Below are 25,004 nucleotides of genomic sequence, written 5' to 3'. Positions count from 1 at the left end.
CTTGACTGGTGAAGTGCAGAGGTCATGGGCCTGGGCCACTTCCTCCTCTTCTGCATCACTTCTACAGACTCTTAGGGAAACACAGAGTCCTAAAGGAAAATTTTAGGCAAACAAGGGGGCAGCTACATGGAATAAAATAAGAAAGAAAAGAGACATGAGATCCAAAAAAAGAAAAAAGAAAGAAAGAAAAAAAATAGTGATATAAATTGAAAGTTTCATTTCCCACTATAAGCCTGCAATAATTTAGAACTTTCCACCTGTATTGCTTTGCTAGTACTGCTATAACAGAGTACCAAAGACTGCGTGGCTTAAACAGAAGAAATTTATTGTCTCACAGTTCTGGAGGTTAACAGTCCAAAATCGAGCTGTCAGCAATGTTAGTTCCTCTTGAGGGCCGCACAGGAAGGGTCTGCTGCTACTTCTCTATTCCACCTGCTCATGGTCTTCTTCATATCTCTTCATAGCATCTCCTTCTGTGCTAAATTTCCCCTTTTTCTAAGAACATCAGCTGTATTGGATTTGGACTTACCCTAATGACCTCATTTTAACTTGATTACCTCTATAAAGACCCTATCTCCAAATAAGGTCACATCCTGAGATACCAGAGGACTCCAACATATATTTGAAGGGTTGGGGACACAACTGAACCCCTGACACCACATCACTGTGTTTAGAACCCTTGATCTTTGTCCCAGCAAATCTGGTCTTTTTAATGTTCTCTGTGTATTGAAAGGGACATGCAGATATACATACCAGAAACCTAGAAGCCTCACACATCTCCTTCTCTCTCTCCCAGCCTTATCCAACCCATCACAAGTTCCCGTATATTTTGTTCCTCAACATCTCTGCAGGCCACCAACATCTCCTCTGCCTCCACCTCAGTGCAAGCTAAGTCATCTCTCAGCAAAGCGTTCTCCACTGCAGCCAGAACGTTCTCTTCAAAGTGTATCTCCCAGCTTAAAACTCTTCAAAGGCACCCATTGCTCATAGAGTAAAGACATTCATTCTGTCACGTGGCCCCTACAAATGACAGTGGCCTTCTCTGGCACCGGGCTTTCCCGGGCTCATCCCGACTCCCTAGAGCTCATATTCCCCATGCCACCCCCTGCATAGCCTATGCCAGTGCTCTTCATTCCCTCTTGCCCTCACCTCCAAGTTTCATTTCTTCAGAAAAGCCTCCCTCACAGCCAGTCCCCCTGCTAGAGCACCATGGCATCTTCCTGCTTGGTATTCATCACACAGCCATTGTGAATTTACTTGTGCAAATATTGGATTAACACCTTTCTCCTCCTCCTCTCTTGGGGCAGCCCCATGAGAATAGGGATAGCCTTCTGTTGCTGTTTTTTTCATTGCTATACTCCTGGCATTAACACAGGTCCTCATACATGGTTGGCCATCAAAATAGAGGGTGATGTTAAAAATCTGCGTTGCTGTCAGAATCACGAGTACAGCTATAGACAGATCACTCCACAGGTATCATGGCAGGAGCTTGTCAAATACTTCTAAAACTGTTTCCAAAGGTGTGGAAATAAGAGATGTAAACAAATTAATTTAAGATGCCAGAAGTACAAAGCAAGATCAAAGGAAGGGCTCCCTGTGTTTATGAAGGAACATTAAAATCAGGTTCATGGACCTAAAATGAAGCAAGGCCACCTCAGGTACTATTTTCCTTAAGAACCACCACAGCGCATCGAGGTTTCTGCCTCAATCCCAGGGGCTCTGGACAAATGCTGATACTTTGTTTTAGCCACTGACGGCAGTCATGTTGCTCTGTACCGCAGAATGCGACATTCCCTCTGCTAACTTGCCATCTGCACTGTCATCTCTTTAAAAGCATTTTCCCTTTTTTAAAAAGAATTTTTAGCATTACAGTTGACCTTGCACAACTTCAATCCAAGAAGATTATTTTGCTGATGAAGAATTGGGACCCATAACAATAAAGTAGCTCACTTCTTTGCAGCCAGGCCACTTTTTACACTGAATAAGTTGCTGAAGGCCATTCTAAGCAATAACTCAGCAGCCCAAACGCCATCCCACCAAAGAAGAGTAATTTCTCTATAGGATCTCTTCATGCTGGTTCACTCTGCAAACAGAACATGAACTTGATGGTCCTGCTTTTACTGCTCCACCTGCAAGGGGACCATAACACATCCAAACCAGGGCATCTGTGCGAGGGCTGGGGGACACTATTGGTAATTACCTTGGGACAAGCATAAACCAGGTCTGGCCTGGGCAAGCCAGGGTGTATGGCCTCATTGTCACTACATCAGATTCTTCAGAAAAAATACCTTTACAGCTGTTCAGGAAGTAATGAATTATATCTCCTCCTCAAGAGTAAGCTTTGAGGAATCATATTCTTTTAGGGAAGTGGCTCCCTCACTGCTTATACTGTGTAACTGTAGGACTTGGCCATCTCTGCCCCACTCTCTGCCAGACTTACCTGACAGACACAATCAGGAAGAAGGGACCCAAGAAGTAGATATTATTTTCTTACCAAAAAAAAAAAAAAAAATCAGTCTAGGACACGTGGTGCTTTTTCTTCACAAGTTATGTGGATCTTCCAGTGATGCCTGTAATTCTGAAGAGGTAACAGTAGGCTTCCTGGTCAATCACTCTCTTTTGTCTTCAAAACACAGACAACTGACAGATATGCACCCCCCACACACACACACACAGTCACACTTCTTTAACTTACCAACAGAAAAGCTGAAAACTAGAAGCAGGGGGGAAAGTGATTTTGTCATCGACTCAAAAGTGAAGTCACAAGTGCCAGTCAGCCATTGTGTTCCATGCCACTGCTTTGTCCTTTGGGGACTTTTCAGGGTCCAGGGCTAAAATCAAATAAATAGGATTTCCCAGGGTTTAGTGGAGTACGTTGGTGCCAAATTATGAGTCAAGTGTTGTCTAGACCCCTATCTCTTGATGGGTTCATGGGCACTGGAATTTAACCTGTCTTCAGCCACATTACCCTTCATGACAGTGGGCTGACTTTCTTTCCTGATGCCCTATTAAAAATATTAAGGCCTGCTGTGGATAACAGATTCCAACACTGTGTAGAGTAAAATGAAGAACATTGCCCCCTTCCCTTTCTGCCACTCATCTCTTGTCATCTCAGGAAGGGAGGCAGCCATTTGATAATAACCTCAGGCAAGCCCTAGACCATCAAAAAAGCAAATTTTGTTGCCTTACTTTCCACTATTTTTCTCTGATTTTTCCACTATCTCAGTACTAGCTCTGACTAAAAATATACCAAAATTAGAGACCAAGAGAAACTGTATAATATCTCCTCAATACTGTGAGGTTTGTGAGAAATTTTTCAATAGTCATGAAAGGCATATGAGTACTACTGTTGGTACATTTTATTTCAGTTCTTCCTGGAAAATCAATGTAGCTTTCAAATGCCCAATTTTCCTTTACTGGTTGGGATGTAGATATAAATTCCTGCATTTGCCCATGGGGCTTGCTCTGTTTCCCATCTAATATTGAGCCAAGTCTCACCACTGTGAACGTGGACACACTATTTGAACTTTAAAAGCTGCCTTGCTCCCAGATACAGCAGAATCCAATATAATTAGAACAAATTAAAGTAGTCCAGTGAAAACATTTATTTTAGTATTTATTTGGCCAGCAAAAATTGAAAGCAATGGTTAAAGGAAAGAGCATAAGTTCTTTGTTAATAATTAGTGAGTAATTTTTAAGTAAAAATTAAAATAGAAAAATTGAAATGTGAATATAGGTTACCAAGATAGAGTTCTTGCCTTAAAAAGCATGAATCTTTCCTTCAATAACTATTATTTTAGTGTATCCATGCCCTACTTTAGGAAGATAATAAACCCATGTATGCTAAGTATACTGCAGTCATGATCATACAAAGAATGGGATTGAGATACATAGCAGTAATAACCAAAACAGTGCAGCACTTCAACCTTATCTTGTATGCTTGTTATAAACATAAGTGACTGTATAGTTGTACAAGGTTTAAAGCTGACACACAGTAGTAACACTCTGTAAATGTTTAGTAAGTCAATAAATAAATACATACAATGTATGTGCCATAAGGTAGGCATAAGCAAACGTGAGATATAAAATTGTAGATCGATAACAATTGCAGACTGTTAAAAAGATCCAGGAAGATTTTATAAAGAATGGGACATAAAGTGAATGGGGAAATTGAAAACTGAGCTTATTAAAGTTTCTAAAGTCACTAGACCATATATGGAGTTGAGATCAATTCATAAAATACTAAATAGATACCGGTAGAAGCATACAGATTGGAAGACTAGGCTTTAAAAGTGAGTTAAGCAGCCATGGGATGCAGAAAATGGTTTTGTAATATTTGTTAGTATTAAAATACTTGGTGATACTTAAAGAAAAATAAATCTTTTTTGAGGTAATCAACCTATCCTACCAGAATCAAATGTGTAGCTGTGGAATAGTCACAAACAGCTACCATACACAACTTTGGCAATGACTAATATTGCTGCTATGCTATTCTTACAAGATAGATTTCAGATAAGATAAGGGTTACTTGACATTGATGCAGCCTTACACATTCCAGTTGGCATGCTTAGTCTTAATGCTGTTGATTACAGATTTGGCAATCTGTTTAGCCAACAGTTTCTTAGAACCATCTCCTTTCTCACTTCTTTCTGCATTAAGTTTACGGAAAAATGTCTGGTGGAGAACAAAGGGTTAAATATATTTTCTTCTCCTAGTGGTGACTTTCTCTGTATATATTCTGACTCCTGGTAGATTGGGAGCTGACTGAGGGCAGAGTCCCCTGTATGCATCTTTGCAGCCCCAGCATCTAACATAGCACATTACATAGTAAATCCTTATGAGCTATGGTTTTGGTTGGCTTAATTGGATTGGATTGGATTGGATCAAAGTAAATGAGAAGTAAAATGTTTCCCCCTTTCTTATCATTTTTAAAACAATTTCTTGTTTGAATATAGAGTAAAAAATACATAAAAAGACATTCATTATATAGTTCAAATAGCCCCTCTCTATCATTCAATTTTTTACAAACTACTTTGGATAGAGTCTACTGTAAATAGCTTGCATCTAACCAGATACTGAAAGTGATGTCATCACAATAGGCTGATAAATAATAATGAATAGATTCCATCAAGGTGCCTTACTTAAAGTGATACTAATTGAAAGTGAAAAGCTTTGAATAAACCCTGTTTAAAAATAACTTATTGTGTATATGTTATTAAAAACACTTTTCTATTACAGATTTAGAGACAGAAAGCCTTCTTATGGAAGAAATATGTGAGACTTCCAGTGCAATTAGTTCACTTTAGGAAACAGAAATAAAAAAACTAACATCATATACCAAGTTGATATAATAACTAGATAAAATCATATATAATAAATTTTATTATATATAAAAAAATTACGTATTTGCATCATGGAGAAAGATCCTTGTAGTGTAAATAATATGTCACATTTAGTTGTTAAGCAACTCTTCCGATCAATTAGCAAAATATTTCCTTATAAGGACAGTTTTATAACAAAAGGGTGCATTGCAAACTCTTGAATTTTTAACCAATGCTACTTCAATCCACACTCTCTGAATAAATGAAAGTTCTAATAGTTCATTGGAAATGAACAGCTGCCTATAGATATCACACTTCATTCATTTATTGCATATAAAACAATTAAAATATAGTTGGAGGTAATGGAGAAATGGTGAGAAGAACTTTTTAAATTTTATGTCTTTCTAGTCACCTTAATATCTCCCACAATGATTTGGAAAGTCTTCTCACTGAAAATCATGTTTGGCCTAATATATCTGAAAATAACATATAACCATGTGATTTGTAGCTGAAGAGATTTCCTAAGAGACTGTCACACATGCAATTCAACATAGTGTGTAGAATCTGCATAGTTAAGCTTTTAGCTCTTTGGTATTGATAAAAATTAGTCTTATAAGCTAGCTGATACTCAGAAACAAAGTGTGTGTTCTCTATCTGAATTGGTTCTCCTTGTATTTTAGTTCTCTGTGCATATGTAGCTAACAAGTATTCTGTTGAGCTGTTGCAATAAGTCATATGAGGGTAACAAAGTCATCTAGACTTTTAAGACTTTTGAAGACTGTGAAGATTTGAGGATTTTTTTTCAAATATGGAACAACAGAATAAGCCAGATATATACTTACAGAATGATTTTATTTATGTCAAGCTCAAAAAAATAGGCTCAACTAATCTATGGTCCTGTCAAAATCGTGGTTACTTCCCTTGGGGTCAGGCTTTGGGGATGCTGGTCAATGGCTGTTTCTGGAAGTGGATGCTGGTCACATGAGCAGTTTCAGTTCATGAAGATTCATTAGCTATTCATTCATCCTTTGGGTATATGCTACACCTCAATAAAAAGTCCAGAATAAAATAAATAAAACAACAGAAATGATAAGTATTCAGATTTCCTAATTCCAGTGACATATCCTGAAAGGGTTCCTATCAGGGACAGATCACAAAAGCGTGTTATGCCAAATCAGAAGGATCTTCTGCTTCCATGGCTTGTGATTTTTTTTTTTTTTTCTCCGCTCACAAGCTGCACTAACTTCTAAGGCCCATGACACGGCCTGCTGGTGGGAAGCCTGTAAACCTTCCTCTACGAACTAACACCATTTGCCATGTTAACAGGAGAGTTGTGTGAAGAGAAGCTGGACTTCTGCGCCCAGGACCTGAACCCCTGCCAGCACGAGTCCAAGTGCATCCTGATGCCAAAGGGATTCAAGTAAGTCCGAGGGACCCCTCACACCCTGTCCCGCCGGGAGCTCGCTTCATACCTGTGCTCAGGATGAAAGGGACACACTTTCTGGTGGCAGTGGCATTTTTATAAATGTTCATATACCGAATGGGCTGTTTTTTAGTACACTAAAGAAAATAAGTCTCCTTTTGTTCCATGACACTTCCTGGGAAGTCATCTATGAAATAAAGTCACCTTTAACTGTGTTTACTTAAATTTAGTTGAAGACCTTACAAATTTGTATTATCTACTAGGGACTTTTTTATCTGTGGTAATATAGGGAATTCTATTTAATGTCACTAACAACGCTTCAGTCTGCAGCAATACTTTAACTATCCACGGGAGGAAGAGAGAGTGCCCCTATGTCCTAGGTTGCCCCAGGACAGTCCTGGTTTATGCCTATTGTCTCAGGATAATTATTAATAGTGCTTCCACCTTACACGGCTTTTGTGGGTTGATAACACATACAATCATTCTGGATAGAGGCTCCCTCAAGTGAACTCAGAGCTTCAAAATCATTTCTTTTTCCTCCTCAGCAATCTTCCTGAAATAGGTTTGGCATCAAATCAAGTTATTCCTTTGCCACAAATCCTGAAATAGTTTAAGGGCCTATCAACAGCAATTTTTTTCTTAGAGCTGCCAGTAACTTAAAGATCAACTGGTCCAAATTCTTCATTTCAAACATAAGGAGATCATGGCCTGGAGACATCAGTGGCTGTCCAAAGATCTCAAGGTTGCTCATTGGCAGAACTGATGCTAGGTTTTTACTTCCCAGTTGAGTGATTTGTCTAATACAGGTACTTCTAAGAAGTTTTATAGTTTATTAACATTAAACTTGGTTTGTTGTAAAAGATCCTCTAAATTCTCTGGAATGACAGAGTTGAGTTCAGGAGTTGAACTGTGCTTACATCAGGCACCTAGCAAATAGCATTATTTATTCCCTTACCCACGATTTATTGAGCACCTGCCATGGGTCAGGGCCTGTGATAATACAACCATCCTCTGTTTTTGTAGTGGTTTCTAGCTGCTCACTGTCCCATAATTTATCTTCTTAGTGAAATGACTCAGGTTTAATTGCTGTAGGATTCAGAGATGTAAAAATTGCTCAGGTCAGCAACAGTTTTATAAAAGAAGATGGGATTGGAACCGGGACTCTAATGTATTGATATTTGTCAACATTATGCTAAGTTAGATGGGAGGTGGGTCAGTATCACCAGAGCACCCCACCTACAAAGTCTAATCAGAATAAAATATTTAGTCTCAAGTTTTAGAGAAATTTTTTATTCTATTTGGTTTAATTTTTATCATTTTTGAATATACAGATATAATTGCGGCACCTGCTGATCCTATTTGATGCCTATTATAAACAAGAGAATATCTTTTATTCTGCTTTTCATTACATTTTAGTTTATAGCCCTATGCAAACACCAAAGTCTTATTGAAATATATTTTGTACAAAATTCTGCATTGCATTTTGTTCATCCAAATAGTGTACATAAACTGTTTTAACTCCTTATGTTTTTGATCTGCCCACAGTTGAAGTTGGCAAATTGGAAGTCAGTCACTTTCATAACAAATATTATCATTTCTCAGAAAAATTGGTTGGCCTCACCAGGGCTTTGTGCATTGGCACTATGAGATAGATATTGGTAAGACTTTAATGGAAACCATCAACAAATTAAGAAGTTCATCATCAAAAAGACTAATTCTTAATTCAGTACCTTATATTACTAGTAGTTAGAGTGCACACTTTTACAAGTGCATCTTACTGAATTATGGGTTAGCTCATATGAGAACCTACTGTTTTCAGCAGTAATGTGTGAGGTTGCTTCACAGCTGTATCTAGTCTAGCAGAAAACAGGTTAAGTCACAGTGTATGCTGCTTATTCCCATACTGTAAGTAGTTCATGCACTGTGGGAAAGGACGTTGCAAAGAGAAAATGGACCTAAAACCAAAACTGTACAAAGCTGCTAAAGAAAATCTCTACTGATAAGTGTTGCTTGAACAAGCTGTACTGTTACTTCAACTTCATTTTCTTATTCCTAAGCTAACAGAGTGGATTTATTTTTCTTGGCTTATTATAAACCTCATATATCTCCTAAATTGCTTTGCAGTATTTTTAGACTGTGCTATGCCATAAGCAGTATTTTCAAGCATGCATCTTACTTAGTCAGCTTTTGATTTTCTAAACAGTATATTTTATAGTCTTTGCATCTTTCCTCCCTCCTTGTCAGATAATAGAGTTGAGAAAATATGATAGGTTTTATTGGTAATACAAATTTTAAGGAATTCTTAATTAAACATTTCTTCTGTTTTGAAATTCAGTCTGAGGAGCAAAAGAAAGACAAAAAATGTTTAGTCATAACATAACTCTTAAGTTCTAATGGGCTTGGAAAATGATATTTGTAGAGAAAAGAATATAAAACAGCTCTTAGACAGCCACTGGTTGTGAATGTGTGGCCCTCTTATCTTTTACTTTGATTTCTGTTCTCAGATAAATAATTCAGAGTGTTTCAAAGCATTTCTTCTTTCTTTTAATGCTCAGCACTTCAGCGCCTCTGCTCACATTAACATTGATGGAAGCTCTCATCTCAGGCCTGTCCATCTATTTGAGAATGTATATGGCCACTTAGGATCCATTTAACTTCAGACTTGTTTGCTTTGCTTTGTTACAATTTCACATTAAAACCACCAGTTCTAAAACAAGCATACTTATGCAGTGATCTAATTTTATTTCTTAATTCATACATGAGGAGCTGAAAGTCTGTTTGTTCTCCTTAGAGGGTATGCACCCCACTTATTTTAATTTATCAGCTCTGCAATAACTCTTAAATCCTGATCTTGCATTTTCAGACTAAACTCAAGATTCAGTAATGTCCACATTCACTTGGATGTTTATGATTGTCCTCATTCATTTAAATCCTAATGGCTTTGAAAAAGAAAAGTGGATAATTAATATGGACTAAACCATATAGACTTTATGGAATTGTAAAGACTTAATAGAATTCTTTTTTAAATACCTACTGCTTATTGATCATGCATTATATATCAAATATCACACTAATATTTTTACAGATAGTGGTTTTATTTACTCTTTTGACAAACCTGTGAGATAGAAATTATACTACATATGTTACAGATGAGGAAAAGAACACTTAGAGAGATTAAGTAATTTAGTCAAGATTACATACACTTAAGAATAAGTCAGGATATAAAGCCAGTTCTATCTAACTGCAAAGTCCAAATTTTATAAGGCTAAGCCATAGCTTCCTGGTCTCTTTGTTGGTTTTTTAAGTCAGTGGACTCGCCCTTAAACCCAAAACAAATGCTCAAGGAAGCCCTATGTGTAAAACTAGTAAATCAATAACGGGAGAATGTTCGGGGAGGGGAAAGGCAGGGGAAGCTGACGCAAGTCCTCTCCCTCTCTGGGACCATATCTGCAGGGGTTCCGCCGTCCCTGAGAGCTCCACAAAGTATAGTTTGCAAACCACGGCGCTTGCCACACTGCTTTTCCTCAAGCAACTGGAAGTCCTGGGTCCTTGTGCCATAGCCGAAGACTCCAGTGGTTGGCACTAGGCAATGGCAGATTCTTAGGAGAGTCCTGAAGAACTCAGTATCTACAGCACTAACCAGTTTGCCCTCTAGTTCCCTCCCGTGTAGAGTGAAGTAATGATGCCATCAACATCACAGGGCTGTGGAGAGGATTCAGTGACTCCATATATATAAAGTGGTGAGAACAGGGCCTGGCACAAAGAAAATGCTCAAAAACATCTGCTGTATATTGTCCCTGGTCTTTCGCTATCACTGCAGCTGAGACCCCTTCTGTGCCCACACCACCAGAGAACAGGCTGAAAGCTGACCGGGGATTGGCTCCAGGAACTTCCTGTCAGGTCCCTTGCCCCATTCCATCAGGTCAATCTCACTCTGCCATACTGATAATCTGGCTTTGTTATGAATTAGGATGTTCAGTGTTAATGTATTTTATTTATAAAATTATATTTTATTCCCATGCATCCATTCTCTAGTAGAGAATTTTAAATGTTAAGCATTTTTTAATTCTTAGTATATCTTATAGCACTTTTGCCATCTCAACTGCTCCAGTGAATTAGAGCTGAAAATAGAGGACACTATAGGCAAATAAAGTGGGGTGAGGAGGGCAGGGGTTGCTCACCGTCATCAGAGAGAAAAACACCATTCCTCTCACAGGGCGCGGTGAGAAGCCGTGGAATGCTTTGCTGACTGGTACCATTTACTTGGCATCCATTAATTTGGGGGCTCAGTAAGCCTGTTCTACATAAGGTTTCTAAAGATGGTGCTACGTTTTCTAGATGAAATAGAACTGTCTTACTACATTTGGCCCACTTGGGTTTGAACCCATTTACCTGCTTACTCACACAGGTGTGACTGCACACCAGGCTACATAGGTGAGCACTGCGACATCGATTTTGATGACTGCCATGATAACAAGTGTAAGAACGGAGCCCGTTGCACCGATGCCGTGAACGGCTACACGTGCATCTGCCCCGAAGGTTACAGGTAAAGGTGGAGATGTTCGTTTAAATGGAGAGTTCCGTCTTACTGGACACAATTCACATTGGCAATTAAGTAAAATCGAATCAACGTATTATTTCTATTTTTTTCTTCAGCGGCTTGTTCTGTGAATTTTCTCCACCAATGGTCCTCCCCCGTACCAGCCCCTGTGATAATTTTGATTGCCAGAATGGAGCTCAGTGTATCATCAGGATAAATGAGCCAATATGCCAGTGTTTGCCTGGCTACCAGGGAGAGAAGTGTGAAAAGTTGGTCAGTGTGAATTTTGTAAACAAAGAGTCTTATCTTCAAATTCCTTCAGCCAAGGTTCGGCCTCAAACGAACATCACTCTTCAGGTAAGATCTCCTCCACTAGCAAGAGAATATCTCCTCTTAGGCCAGATTCAACTTCAAAGCATAAAGATCCATGGCAGTTTGTGAGTGATACTATTTCTTAAATAGACAGCTACAGATTGCATAATGCAGTGACAGACGATGCTCCTTGTGTGAAAAGCTTCAGGTGTGCTCTTCAACGTTTGTATTTTTTGAAACTAAGTGGGAACCAGGTATTTTTATTCATGACTTGATTGTAGGGAAACATACATACACACAGAGCAACAAAACATATCCTTTGTTTTGCACTCAAGTAAAGGCATCTTACTCATTTACTTTCATGACTCTGCAGTCCAGGCCTGACACAGGGAGAGGCTTTCCTGAACCCTGCAGCTGAGAAGAGCATAGGTGAGACAGAATACACCTTGGCAAAACAATTCAGCCAGTGCCTCTTAGCTCTGCACCCAGAACATGTAAGACTAGACAGTTAACAAATTCAAATCTTATTATCTTTCTACAAAGTCTCTGTGTACCTTTCAATAGCTCATGCAGACTCCTACAGAAGAGGTCTTAGACTACATTAGAGGTAATAAATTTAGGGCACATAGGGTAAATGGGGGTTGCATGTTTTATCTGGTAAGCAAAAAAAAATGTAATACCTTTTGAATTCAAATGATTTGAGCCAATTTCCTGTAGACCCAGTTCCTATCTGGTTTGCCCTGACACTGCAGTGAGGGACAAGAGGGGCACCAGGTACATTAGAAGTCATGAGGAATGGGCTCTGGAAGGAGGACAGCCCTTTTAAAAGCTGTGTCCCTACCACTTGGCATTTGTCACACCAGGTTGTTATGAGAAGTACTTAGTGGTGTTTGGGCTTCAAGTCCTAGCTTCTTGCACAGAAAGGCCAGAAAGCAGAAAAAAAATAGCTATCCATTCATGCCATAGCTATGAAGAATTTGGCTTTTTATATGGAATTTTAAAGTCAGTCTTGCTCAGTGCCATTGCTTTTCACATAGGCCATAAATATAGCCCACATTTAAGAGCTAAGAGAGAAGGTAAGTGAAAATCTCTAGCAAAGGAAGTTTTAAGTGTATCCAACAGTGGGTGTTTCCATTAGGACCTATTACTGTTCTTTTTAAAAGTTTTTTATGAATTTATTTGCAACAAAATAATTTAGGAGCAGGTCACCTTTCAGGTAATCATTTCAGCCTGCATTATTATTTTCTCATACACATAAAGAAAAGATAAACCTTGGTAAAAACTCTTCACTAAGTAGTCTTGTTTCTTTTGATGAAATTCGTTTGGGTGACTATACAACCTATGACTGTCGGTTCCTTCCTACCAGATCGCCACAGACGAAGACAGTGGAATCCTGCTGTACAAGGGAGACGAGGACCATATTGCCGTGGAACTCTACCGGGGACGCGTTCGTGCCAGCTACGACACGGGCTCTCACCCGGCCTCTGCCATTTACAGGTGAAGATCTCTGAGTTACTGGTACAGGTGAAAACCATTATTCCATGAAGTGCTGTTTCTCTCTATTATTTTATGCTGGGGTGAGCAAGGAATAATTCGTTACAGCAGGCTGTAGAATGCATGTGTGTTAGCAGCCCGGCAAGAACAGACGCCCTACCAGATTGGATGACTGGAGGAGAGATTCGTAAGGGGACTATTTACAAAGATTGGTAGGGAGAACATAGTCACCCAGGCCCATAATGAGGAACGCTGCTCCCCAGGCGTTTGAAGGGGTGAGGGAGGCACAGTCATGGAAATCCCTCCTCAGGAAAGGACCTGTGGAGAGGACTGCCTGACGGGAGCCAGGACCTTCAACAGGGTAGGGGTGGGAGGGGTGCAGCCAGCCCTTGGGAAGGGACCAGGGTTCTAAATACCTGCCTCACTCTCCTCCCTCCAACCATCCTCTGCCCTGCCTGTTCTCCCCTTTGGCCAAATCAGATTCCAGAAAACCAGGAGTTGGCAGATTGTGGTAATGTAGCTCACACCTGGGCTCCTCCTGGGGCTCAGAGCAGGGCAGAAACCAGTGGGAAACAGCCCTAGAGAAACAGCTGCAAGTCCCCTAGCCCAGTGAGTAATGTGAAGCTACCGTTCGTACAATACATTATTTATTTATTTATTTATTGGCATATTTATTTGTGTGCCAGGCACTGTTCTAACCTTTAAAGAGCAAAGCCCTTACGGAGCTTACACACTCATTATGTGAGCCAGTAGACACATACCATATGTGATAGGTAATCTTAGCATTCATCTTGGAAGTTTTCCAATCATATAATGAAATTAATAGTATTGGTGATATTTTAAAAGTATGAAAGGGGCCATATCCATTGGGCACATTTTGCTGGAAATGTGCAGGGCCCTTCTGTTGGACCCAGGACCAACTGTCTTTCATTCTGCAGACAAGTTACCTGGTTAATATTGTTACATCTACAGATAACTGCCACCTCTTAGAGCAGGGTCACAAAGTCATACGCAATCAGTTTTTCCAGGCAGATAACTTAAATGAACTAAGCAGGCCAGTTGCAAGAGAAAATTGTGCCATCCTTTTCCTCTTGAAAAGATGGAACTTTGTGGAGGAGGCATATTATAACTTCGTTTATAAATAGCCTTGATGTTGGCAATATAACAGGAGCAGTTGCGACTCATGAAGTAAAAGCAAATATTTGTCAAAACAGGATTAGAGCACCTCTACTCAGTTCTCAGTGAATGCTGCCATGTGAAAATGTGGACCTCGGTTTGGCCAGAACTCCTGATTTTTCAAGGAAAAGCAGAAATCTGAATTTTTTTTTAATATAGACTTTTCCATCATTCAAATATCAATTTATATATTTTTACAAATAACACATATGAACAAAATGCATCTGGAGACCAAACACACCTGCCAATACATTTTGGGGCATTGACTGGGTCATAAAGAGGAGATACTAGCCTCTCTGTTATTGATACTCTTCTTGGATGTATCGATGTGCTTCAAGGGCTTCACATCCCATTTGATCCTTCATAACAGTTCTGGAAAAGTCATTGCCAATTGCAACCATGAATGGAATTCGATAAGTTCTTTTGATTGTGAGCTAAGTCACTTGGGAATGTTTAGACCATGGAAACAAACATATAACTCCTGGTTTCCCTGTGGAATATAAAAGTTATTTCAGCTCCAAATGCTGATGAGTTAACACCATTTCAGACATTTCTATGCCTTCAATTATATAGCCTCCATTTATTTCAGCCCATAAAAAATATTTCAGAATATTGATTATATGGTTTATTTTTGTTTTGGGCCTTTTTCTTTTATTTTATGCAATAAAACAGCATAGAACTCTCAGAAACCATAGTAAATTTTCTTGAGGTTGGCTTACTAAAGCTAGTGCCCACATAAAATACACTTATGATATGTCTAAGTAAGTTGTAGAAACCTAAGTGGGTATACCCAAATGCAGACTTGCTATAAAGAGCTTATTCTGAGTTTATGTTCATTACCATTTTTGCAAACAGACAGTAGAGCATACCTGTGACATTTATAGGGAAGAATAATGCCACATCACACACTTCGCACTATGAACCAGAAGTCCACACTCCTGGTGGAAGTTTCTGCTTGCAGGTCGTCTGATGGAGACATCCATTGTGTGGTCCAGGGAAAACATAGCTTTCGTTTAACTCTTGCTTTTTAGTTTATGGCACAACAATCAAGAAACATTATTACATTATTCTTAAGTAACAGAAAAGAAGCAACAGTTACCTAGAACTCAGATAGAGAGATGATTGATTGATGAATTAACATGTATTATATATATTATAGTATGATATTATAATTCATGATTTTCATATTAGAATATGAATATATTAATCTGATTTTGAATAGAAAATGCCTTTGTGAAATAATGACTATAGAGAAAAAATATTTCAACACACTAGGAGAATCTAGTATTTGGCAAGTAATAATCATAGTGGATAAGATATATGTTCAGATTTAGGCTTGGCCAATTACTAGTGTGTAAATTCAGGCCATATAATCTTTCTGTTAATAACAGTACAGCATGTACCCATGAGAATTAAATTCTGAGCTCAGTTTTGTCCTCACTCTTTATTCATATTGTCTTCATTCTCATTTACCTTCTAACAATACAGAAAAATTTTTCTGGTGTCTCTTTCTGAAGAGTATAGCAGCATTGAAAGTCTACCCTCTAAATATTTTACATTAACATTATTTACATATTATATTATTATCATTATATATATGTTACATATAGATTATAGATTACATATTCCATTATTATTTGTTTACCCTGTTTATAATTTACATATTACATTAACACTAGGAGTACAGATTGTTTATACTTTCTCTGGAGGGTAATTTGAAAATATCTATCAAAATTACAAATTCATTTACTCTCTGACCTGTGAAATCCCACTTCTGGGAATGTATCCTGTATATATACCTGAAGATATAGAAATGGCATATGCATAAGGTCATTCACTGTAGCATGGGCTGTAAAAACAAAAATTAGGAAAAAACAGAGTTTTTATCTAAACAATGGTACATCCATGCAATGGAATGTACTATTAACAAGAAAAAAAGAGGAGGGAGGGAGAGAGAGAGAAGGGGAAATGAGGGAGTTCCCTCTGTGTGATATTGAAAAACTCCAAGGTATATTGTTCAGTTCAAAAGAAAAAAAGTAAGGCAAAACAAGTGTCAAAAGTGGGTAATAAATACATATATTTATATTTCCATATATTTGCATAAAGAAAAACAAGGGGCAGAGAGGAAGGAGTGTGGGGGAAGCAAGATTTATATGTGAATTCTATTTTATATTACTTTGATTTTTGAACCATTTGAATGTCATTCAACTCACAACTAAAATTGAAGTAACAGACGATGGGTGACCTAAAGACAGTCTGCCTTGGTTTAAGTTCTAGCTTTGCCGTCTATTGACTGTGTGTCTTGGGCAAATAGCATAAGCTTTCTGGGCCTCTAATAAATCATAGTTCATCTTTGTAGAACGTTTGGTAAGAATCTTATGATTTGATCCATGTACAATATTTAGAACAATGCATACCAAAACTATTGGGATCATAAATTCAGAATATCCAAAATGGAGTTCATTTCTTTTTTTCGGCCCAAATCTGTGTCCCTGTCATATTCCTAACCTCACTGAGAGGCATCACTATCTTCTTGGGCATCCAAGGTACGATGGAGTTACTGTTGCTTTTTTCCCTTCACCTTCACCTAGAAATTTGTCCCAAATCTTAACCTGGCCCCTACTATTGAATCATAACTTTGGCTCCTTAACTTAATCTTAACTCCTACTCCGAATAGTCTGGCAATTGTCCAAATGCCTCTGACCTCAGTCAGTCCTTACTAGAATGTGACCTCTGATGCAAGGTACTATTTCTCCATCATTACCGAAAAACACATCAATACCACTGTTGTTTTTCCAGATTTCCCCTAAGTTGCTTAATAAAAGATTTTGTTTGCTTGAATTAAATTTTCAAATCTTGATGTGTTTCCTTTTTATACAACATTATTAAAAATACACCATACTAATGTTTTAAAAGTGAGTAATTTTATATATTCTTACTTCAGAGAATTTGTTCAGTTTAAGTTCAGTTTAATTGCATGATTTTATAAGATTTACTTTCGTGCAACTTTGTTTTCCAAGTGATGCATTATTTAATGTGCTCTTGGAACCTCCCATATGCGAATAATTTTGTACATCAATGCATCATTTTGATTTCTGGTTAATTTTCCACATTGATGAGAAGGGGTTGTGTTTATTTTAGTAAAATGAAATCTGTTAAAATCAGGGAGACATAATCACACATTAAATTATTGTTTCTGTAGGATGTAGGATACTTTTTGGTTTAGAAAGTTTCATTTTAGGTGTCAGTTATTTTCTCAGATGAATAGAAATGAGAACGCTTGTTATGTGGTATTATGTTTACAAGGAGTGGTTGACATAGTTATAAGTGTGTTCAAGAAAAACCAAGATGTAGTTATCATTCCAGTAGAACTACAGTAGCACACGCATCTTCTCATTATCTGGCAGAAGCTCACAGCTTCCTGTAGACGTTCATACTGCTAACAGGGCCAGACGTACAGACAGTGCTATGGAATGGTTGTTTTCAAATACCATGTGTCAGAATTACCTGAAAGTATTAAAACATGGATTATTGAGCTTCCCCTCTGGTTTTATATATATATATATATATATATATAAAACTTTAATCCCACTTGGCCTCGTACTTCTTTGAGTTAAAGAGTTAAAGAGCTACGGGACATTTTTTACCATCCCCACTTTACAGATGAAGTATTTTCAGTCCAGAGACAGCAAAATGAGACGACTAGTTGAATTTGTCTGACTTCTGGTTCCTATTCCATTGCACAGAATGTGCCAACAGATACTTCATATATTTAAAGCAAAGAGCTGGACCTGATATAAGCAAAGTGAACTGTTTATCTTTATTATACTACTGAAATACCTGAAGTTTTACAGTTGAGACAGAAATATAAAATGCCATTGTTAATGTGTCCCACATAGAGAAAGAAAATTACACATAAATTAGAGCCTCTCTTCTTTGAAGCCCTGAGTCGTTAAGCTCTTTCTGTAGCAGACTACAAGACATAATTTAGTAAATTTTCATACATCCATTTAGAAATTCAAGAAAACAAAGTCCTAGGTAATAGATAAGTACAGTAAAAATACATACAGAATAGTGGTAATAAAAGCAATTTATGTTCCCAGTGGAGAGGCTCAGTAAGTCATTCACTTATGACCTCCGTGAGTCATCAGATATATAGTTCCTGGGAGAAGAGGGAAAGAGAACCTATCAATACGTGCCAGAACCCCAAGGATGTTATGCCACTGTGAGTGGATAAATAAATAGACGACTTTGAGAAACTGTAAAATCAATGATGGCTCAGTTTTTTCACATAAGAACTTGTACATCAGTCACTGCTTTTATTTTAAAAGGTTGATAGTCACAGGGTTCCTGGACTTGCCTTGTTTATCTCATGCTTTAGAAACACTAATTTAACTCTCACATATTATCTTTGGGCCCATTCCCACAATATCATCTTAAAAAGCAAAGATTCTAAACATCTTAATTTCACAGTGCTCATATGTTAAAAGGCAAAGTGAAGCCTTACTTAATTCCAGGGAAATATAAGTGGAGTTAAGCTTATTGGTAACTGTTGTCAAGTTCTGGAATGATCAGTGACATTTAAAACTTCTGGGAAGAAAAAAGCCTAGTCAGTTTGAATTTCGCTTATCAATGGGACAATGGAATCCAAATCCAAGTTTCAAATCTCTGTATTGTGCGTGCATTCCCATAATCTTCAAACTCTCATTATAAGATTACTATCTTTTTTTTTAACAATTCCTTGAGTTTTAGTAAATGTACCAAGGTGTGCAACCATCATACAAGATTTTTTACTCACTGAACTTTGTTCCTGGGATATTTGGGAGAGAAACCAGCTATTAAAGTCTTGTTAGTGGTGAGAACACAGGCAATTTGCATAATACTAGGTTCGCTCAGGCTTTTTTATTATAAAAGTGATGCATAATATTTAAGAGCATGTTTTTGAGAACAAGACAACCTGGCTTCAAACCTGTTTAGCCATTCTGGTCTTATTATTTGCATTTCCCTGATGCAGAAAATAAGAGAGAAAAATTATCTAACATCACACATTTAATGAGACCCAAGACAAGGCAATAAGATTTATCACCCAGCATCAATCATCCTTCAGGATAAAGCTCCTGAAATATCCCAATATTTTAACAAAATGCATCCTTTAGATGCTGTGCTCTAAGTATGCTTGAAGCCTCCTGACAATCTATAACTATAATCCAGTTAGTATTACTAAAAAAATTATGTTATTCTTAATGTAACTCCCTTATATTTTATTTCCCTAATATGTATTTATTGGGCATCTACTGTTTAGCAGACACTGTGCTGGATACATTAAGGAATGCAGATGTAAGTAATACATGGCTCCTGCTTTAAAGCAGCTTATTTCATTGTACTACATTAAACACCATCATGGACGATGACATGCCTGGATTGATTGTCAAGGACCAATATGTGACCAAGAACCCCCAGTATATATGGGTCTTTTCTTTGCAATTGTAAAGGGAAAATGAGGGCCCCATTATTAAGATTATGACTTAATTAGGTCAATGTTCATAGAACATTCATATAAAACTACCTAGAGTATTGTGTATGGTCAGAAAGGAAAAAAGCAGTTGGCCACTACCTCTGTCTGAATGTCTTATTTTAATGTGTTACTTAAACTATTAGTAACTTGAAAAAGATATGATCACAAAGAAGATGCTATATTTCTGCCAGTCTTTAGAATTATCTTACAATTAATGTTAAAAATAAAGCTGAACTAATTTCTTCCTGAAGAAGATTCTGAAATATCATCAGATTATTTATATGATGGTGGTAGTGATGGTGGCGCTGATGGCGATCCTAACATCTAGCATTTAGCTTTGCACTTTCTTTATTCTGTATGTTTTGCTCTGAATTTTTTAAAGATCATTTCATAGAGTCCTCAAATTAACCCTATAAAGGGAGATATATTTGTTAGCATTTACTAAAGATGAAAGTTGACTAACAATTAAGTGACTTATCTGAGGTCAAACATTTAATAAATGCAAGACTGGATTCAAATCCAGGTCAATCTTACTCCATTATGCCATATGCCAAATTTTGCCTCTGTAGTGAAAGGCGACTATATTCAGAACACTGCGCCTCACATTGGTCCTGTGTTCTTTGTCGGTTCTGTTCCCCCGGCCCTGTTTTCATCTGGCCTGCTGTAACACTGATGGTAGATTTACAAACACACTTTAAAACTATATAGCACTTATTTACTACTACCCAACTTTATCTTCTTTTTCATCCTCATTCTTCTCAGTTTCTCAATCTTTTTGTTTTTATTCACTTCGTGAATTTCCTTACGCCCTTACAATTGTTTTGAAATAATTGTTAGACCTGGCCTTTTAAAGTTATAGATAAAGAACTGAAGAACCATTGTCATCACCTGAACCCTTAAACGTGACTTTGTTAACATTCTGTCCAAACTGTTATTCCCACCTCTCTGCTTGTTCACAGTAATATCATTTAATGGACATTCCTCTGAAAAATGCAGAGCAAGAGTATATTATCAATGAACAAATGGCAAAAAGTTCAATGATCCTACCAGGTAGCTTCTTCCTGTGTTTGTGGGCATGTTTGATTCTGATAAATCTTAATGTATAGCATTTAAAAGAGCAGAAACCAGTGTTCCCATAACATCTCTATCTGTAGGATATATTTGGCACCTAAAAGTGTAGGTTCCTTGTCTTTTGAGTACAATATGGAGTAACAGTATCTCAGCCAAAGGAATTCCAGTGACATTTAAAGGCAAATGCATCTAAATTATCTTTTATAATTTCTACGTATTAGGAGAATGTGACTGGGTAATGATAAAATGTGTTCATTTACATGTCTCTCAGTGGGAGAACAAGCTTATTTTGTATCTCTTCTTAAGAACTAGAAATTCATTGATTCTCCTTGAAAATATCTTTTATTTTTAAATCAACTACTGGTCTTTATCTTTATTAATGTAAGATGGGAATATCTTTTTCCAAGAAGTATTCACTGGAATTTGTATTGTAACTTATCTTTCATAAAAAGAAAATGGAAGCATCAACTAAGTTGTTTTTTCTTTGTAGTGTGGAGACGATCAATGATGGGAACTTTCACATTGTGGAACTACTTGCACTGGATCAGAGTCTCTCCCTCTCCGTAGATGGAGGGAGCCCCAAAATCATCACCAACTTGTCAAAGCAATCAACTCTGAATTTTGACTCTCCACTCTATGTAGGAGGTGAGCTCTCTTCCAAATGCAGCGGGTCTCCAAGCCCCGTGATTCTCATCACACACTAACTCTGAAGTTGTCGATGCCTGGTGTCATGGTCATTGGCCAGGTGTAATCAATCATTGAAAGATGGGCAGCAAAGATAAAAAAGAAAGGTCACTAGATTAGTGTTTAGGGATCATTTGGTAATCCTGGCTCTGAGTCTAACTAAATGTTGGTTGGGTGAAGGAGGACATTTCTTTAATAATTATTTTGTGTCTATCACATGGTAGATGATTTACACATCATCTAATTCAATCCCATTATTTGGTCAGGTCTATAGAGAAACAAAGCTGGTCAAGGTCAAATCAGACAATGGAGAAATGACGATGCAGAGTAAGCAGTTCATGGCCCACCCAGCTCCCCTCAGGAGGCCAACACTACCAGCTTCAGTCACATGTTACCATGCAGGATATCTGTGCTACCAGTTGCTAACTCATGTAGATGATAGGGCAATTATTAATGAAATCAAATGATAACATTTAATATTAATTAAAATACCATTTGTATTGGGGTAGCAGAAAGTATTTCTGTGAAGCTAAGACTTTAAGGTGAATGAACAAGCAAGGGGATTGGAAAGGTGGGTTAGGACCTTGAATGACAGCAAAGACTCTGTCTGGACTCTATTCTTATCAGTGAGAATGCAGGTGAGTAAACTGATGAGCGATGGAGGTACGAGGCAAGTTGAAGGGGCCCCGAGGAGAGGACCCACACAGGAGAGCTGGCGCTCTTGCCTGTCTGGAGGAATAATCATAAACTGGAGATGTAGAGTCTCAATTCTCAGACAAAGGAGCAAGGAAGCATGTGCTGTTGAATTGAGTTGCATTAAATTAAATCATTGAATTGGTGTGAATGGACTGATAAAATTAATTTACTTACATGGTAAAGATACCTCAAGACAAATGCTGGGCATAGAAGCCATAGGGCATAAATCTGCAAAGAAGTAAAAAGCTAACCTTTTCAAATAATATTGCTTCTCTCTCACTTACCAACTTTACATTTCCCTGTATGGCCCCAGAAGACAACTGGTTAGCCAGAGACGGGTAAGATTCCTCAAGGGAGGAACAACCTAAGACAGGCACAGTCGCAGGGGGGCCATCAGGTGAAAAATTGGGGATCAACAGAGGTGAGGCTTAGAACCTCACCCCCCCTGTTTTGAGAGAAATCTTCTGCATCCGTGGATGTTTTGTTGCCCTTGTCTAGCTTGGATTAATGCTTAGTCTACAGGCACACACCTGATCATCTACAATTGCCCTCTTACAGCACTAAACTATGTTTTCTGCCTTTATCTTGCATCTACCTACCACTTCAGCATTTTATTAAAAAAAATAATAATAATAATAATAATAACAATAAGGGAGAAATGTGGGATTCATATATAAATCAAGTATAAAAATCAAACGAATAATCATAATTGACCTGATGGTTTATAGTTCATGATGCGTGATCAAAACCGAAACTTTCTGTGATGACTGCCCTTGCACTGTTCACCATGTAAGAATTTATTCACTATGTAAGAACTTGTTCACTATGTAAAAACTTGTTCGTTATGCTTCAGAAGATTGGAGACTGTTGAGAATTAGGCTTGGGGTTGATTAATGATTGTGCTTGAGTCTCCTATACATAATTTTATTGTTGTTAACAACCATATGATCAATAAATATGAGAGATGCCCTCTCAAAAAAAATTAATTTACTTACAGATAAATAAGCAAAAGCTTCTGAACAGGTCAATGTAAAATATTTCTTCAGTTGGAAAGAAGAAAAAAAGAAACTCATTTCTTCTTTTCAAAGAAGAAAAAAATCTGCTTTGTGAAGAGATCACAAAGTTTGCATCATTCCTTGCAAAATAGTAACCAGCAGATACTGCCCAATTATGTTAATTCAAACCCTTCCCTGAAAGCATTTTTGGAATTATTCTAGAAGTCCAGAGCAGATCTAGAATTTTTTAAATTTTAGCAGTAGAAAATCTTTACACCTTGATAGGATTTTGATTTTTTTAGAAATAGTTAAAAGTCTTTGGTTCTAGTCTGTAAATATTTATTGAGCACCTACCGTATGCTGAGAACTAAGCTAACACAGAGATGCAGGAAGGATACAATGTTGAGAAAGAAGCACCCCTTCTGTGCCCAGGGGAGTGGAGAAAGCCCACTCATCCTCAGGACCATAGTGCGTTGTAATAAAACATTGTGTGTGAGGTTTGCTCAGCAAGTTGATGGATCTAGTCGCTTCATAGGAATCACAACAATAAGATTCATTTAAAAACAAAGGCCTTCCATTTCTGCCTGGACTGTAGTTAACAACCATTGCTTTGGATGGGTAAAGCCAGTCACAGGTGTTCCTATGATTTGTGTGAAAAGAAACTCCATTTACTGTGCACATGCTATGTGCCCAAAACAACATTGTTGCTTTTACAATCTTAATCCTCAGAGACTTTAGGAAGTATGATTTTTTTGTTTTATAGTCCCTAAGTGACAGTCTCAGGGACTTCATAAAATTTGTCTGAGTTCACAAAGCTAGGAAGTGATAGAGACCTTGTTTGAGTTCAGGTCTCTCTGACCGCAGAGCCACTCGCCTTGCCAGTCACTTCTGAGCATGGAGCAGCAAGGGAAGCCATCTCAGTTGTGTGGCTTTTTGTTTATTTCTGTACTTGTACTTTACTTGATTTATTATGTTTCCATTAGAAACCATTTCATTAAGTATTTTAAACCCCCTTTGGAATGCAGAAAAAAAAAGTAGACAATGAGAGTACTTTGGTCAGAACATTTTTTTAAAAAGAGGAAGAAAACAAGTTTTAAATTTCAAACTGAAAAGTGCTAATCCTTCTGAGGGTAGCACTTCTGGAAGAATACAGACAGAACTTCTGTCCATCCAGGCCTGAAACAAACCACTCCCATCCCAGCCTCCCTGCCAGAGAACACACTGGGCCCAGTCCCTTTCAACTGAGAGTATAGGCGGAAGGGCAATTCAGATTTTAAAAATACAAAGTACTTGTGAGCCCACAGCCCTGGATCCGTATGGCAAAAGCAGAGGAACCTATGTTAGTGAAGGACAGCGAGACAAACAAGCTCTCTTTTTTTCCTCCAAGTTTGGAAACAGGGACACCTGCCCGAAGGCAGGTAGGCAAAGGTGATGTATCAAAACAGGGAGGCAGCTTTACCTGACCTTGGCCTGTCGAACACCCATGACACAGGCTTTACTTAACACAAAGCCATCTAATCTTTATTAGGCTCCTCTGTATAATAGTCCAACCAGAACATGTATTACCTATCAGGATTTTTTTTTTTTAAGTTAAGATCTGCATATGGAGGCTCACAGACCCTTTCCTAATGCCGCCATTGGACAGAGGACCTCAGTCCTGACACTTGGTCCCTTTATTGTCATTCTGAAGCATGTACAGGTTGTTAGGGCTAAAGACTTCTACCAAGGCTAAAACCATCTATCAAGTTACTTGCTGATTGATCGATTGACTGAATTC

General features: G+C 37.9%; 1 protein-coding gene across 3 annotated transcripts in view; it reads left to right on the top strand.

The window, feature by feature from the left end:
- SLIT2 (slit guidance ligand 2) overlaps nt 1-25,004 on the top strand; it is a 361,018-nt gene that overhangs the window by 330,164 nt on the left and 5,850 nt on the right. For all 3 annotated transcript variants that reach the window (XM_073237782.1, XM_073237781.1, XM_073237780.1), the window contains 5 exons: nt 6,648-6,741; nt 11,153-11,290; nt 11,401-11,641; nt 12,963-13,093; nt 21,343-21,497. In XM_073237782.1, the coding sequence (XP_073093883.1) occupies nt 6,648-6,741; nt 11,153-11,290; nt 11,401-11,641; nt 12,963-13,093; nt 21,343-21,497 (759 nt within the window). The remainder of the gene's footprint in view (nt 1-6,647; nt 6,742-11,152; nt 11,291-11,400; nt 11,642-12,962; nt 13,094-21,342; nt 21,498-25,004) is intronic.

The sequence above is a fragment of the Manis javanica genome, chromosome 5, assembly GCF_040802235.1.
Source record: "Manis javanica isolate MJ-LG chromosome 5, MJ_LKY, whole genome shotgun sequence".
NCBI classification, from domain to species: domain Eukaryota; kingdom Metazoa; phylum Chordata; class Mammalia; order Pholidota; family Manidae; genus Manis; species Manis javanica.
Note: the sequence above shows the minus strand (reverse complement) of the source record. Positions and strands in the feature narration are given on the sequence as shown.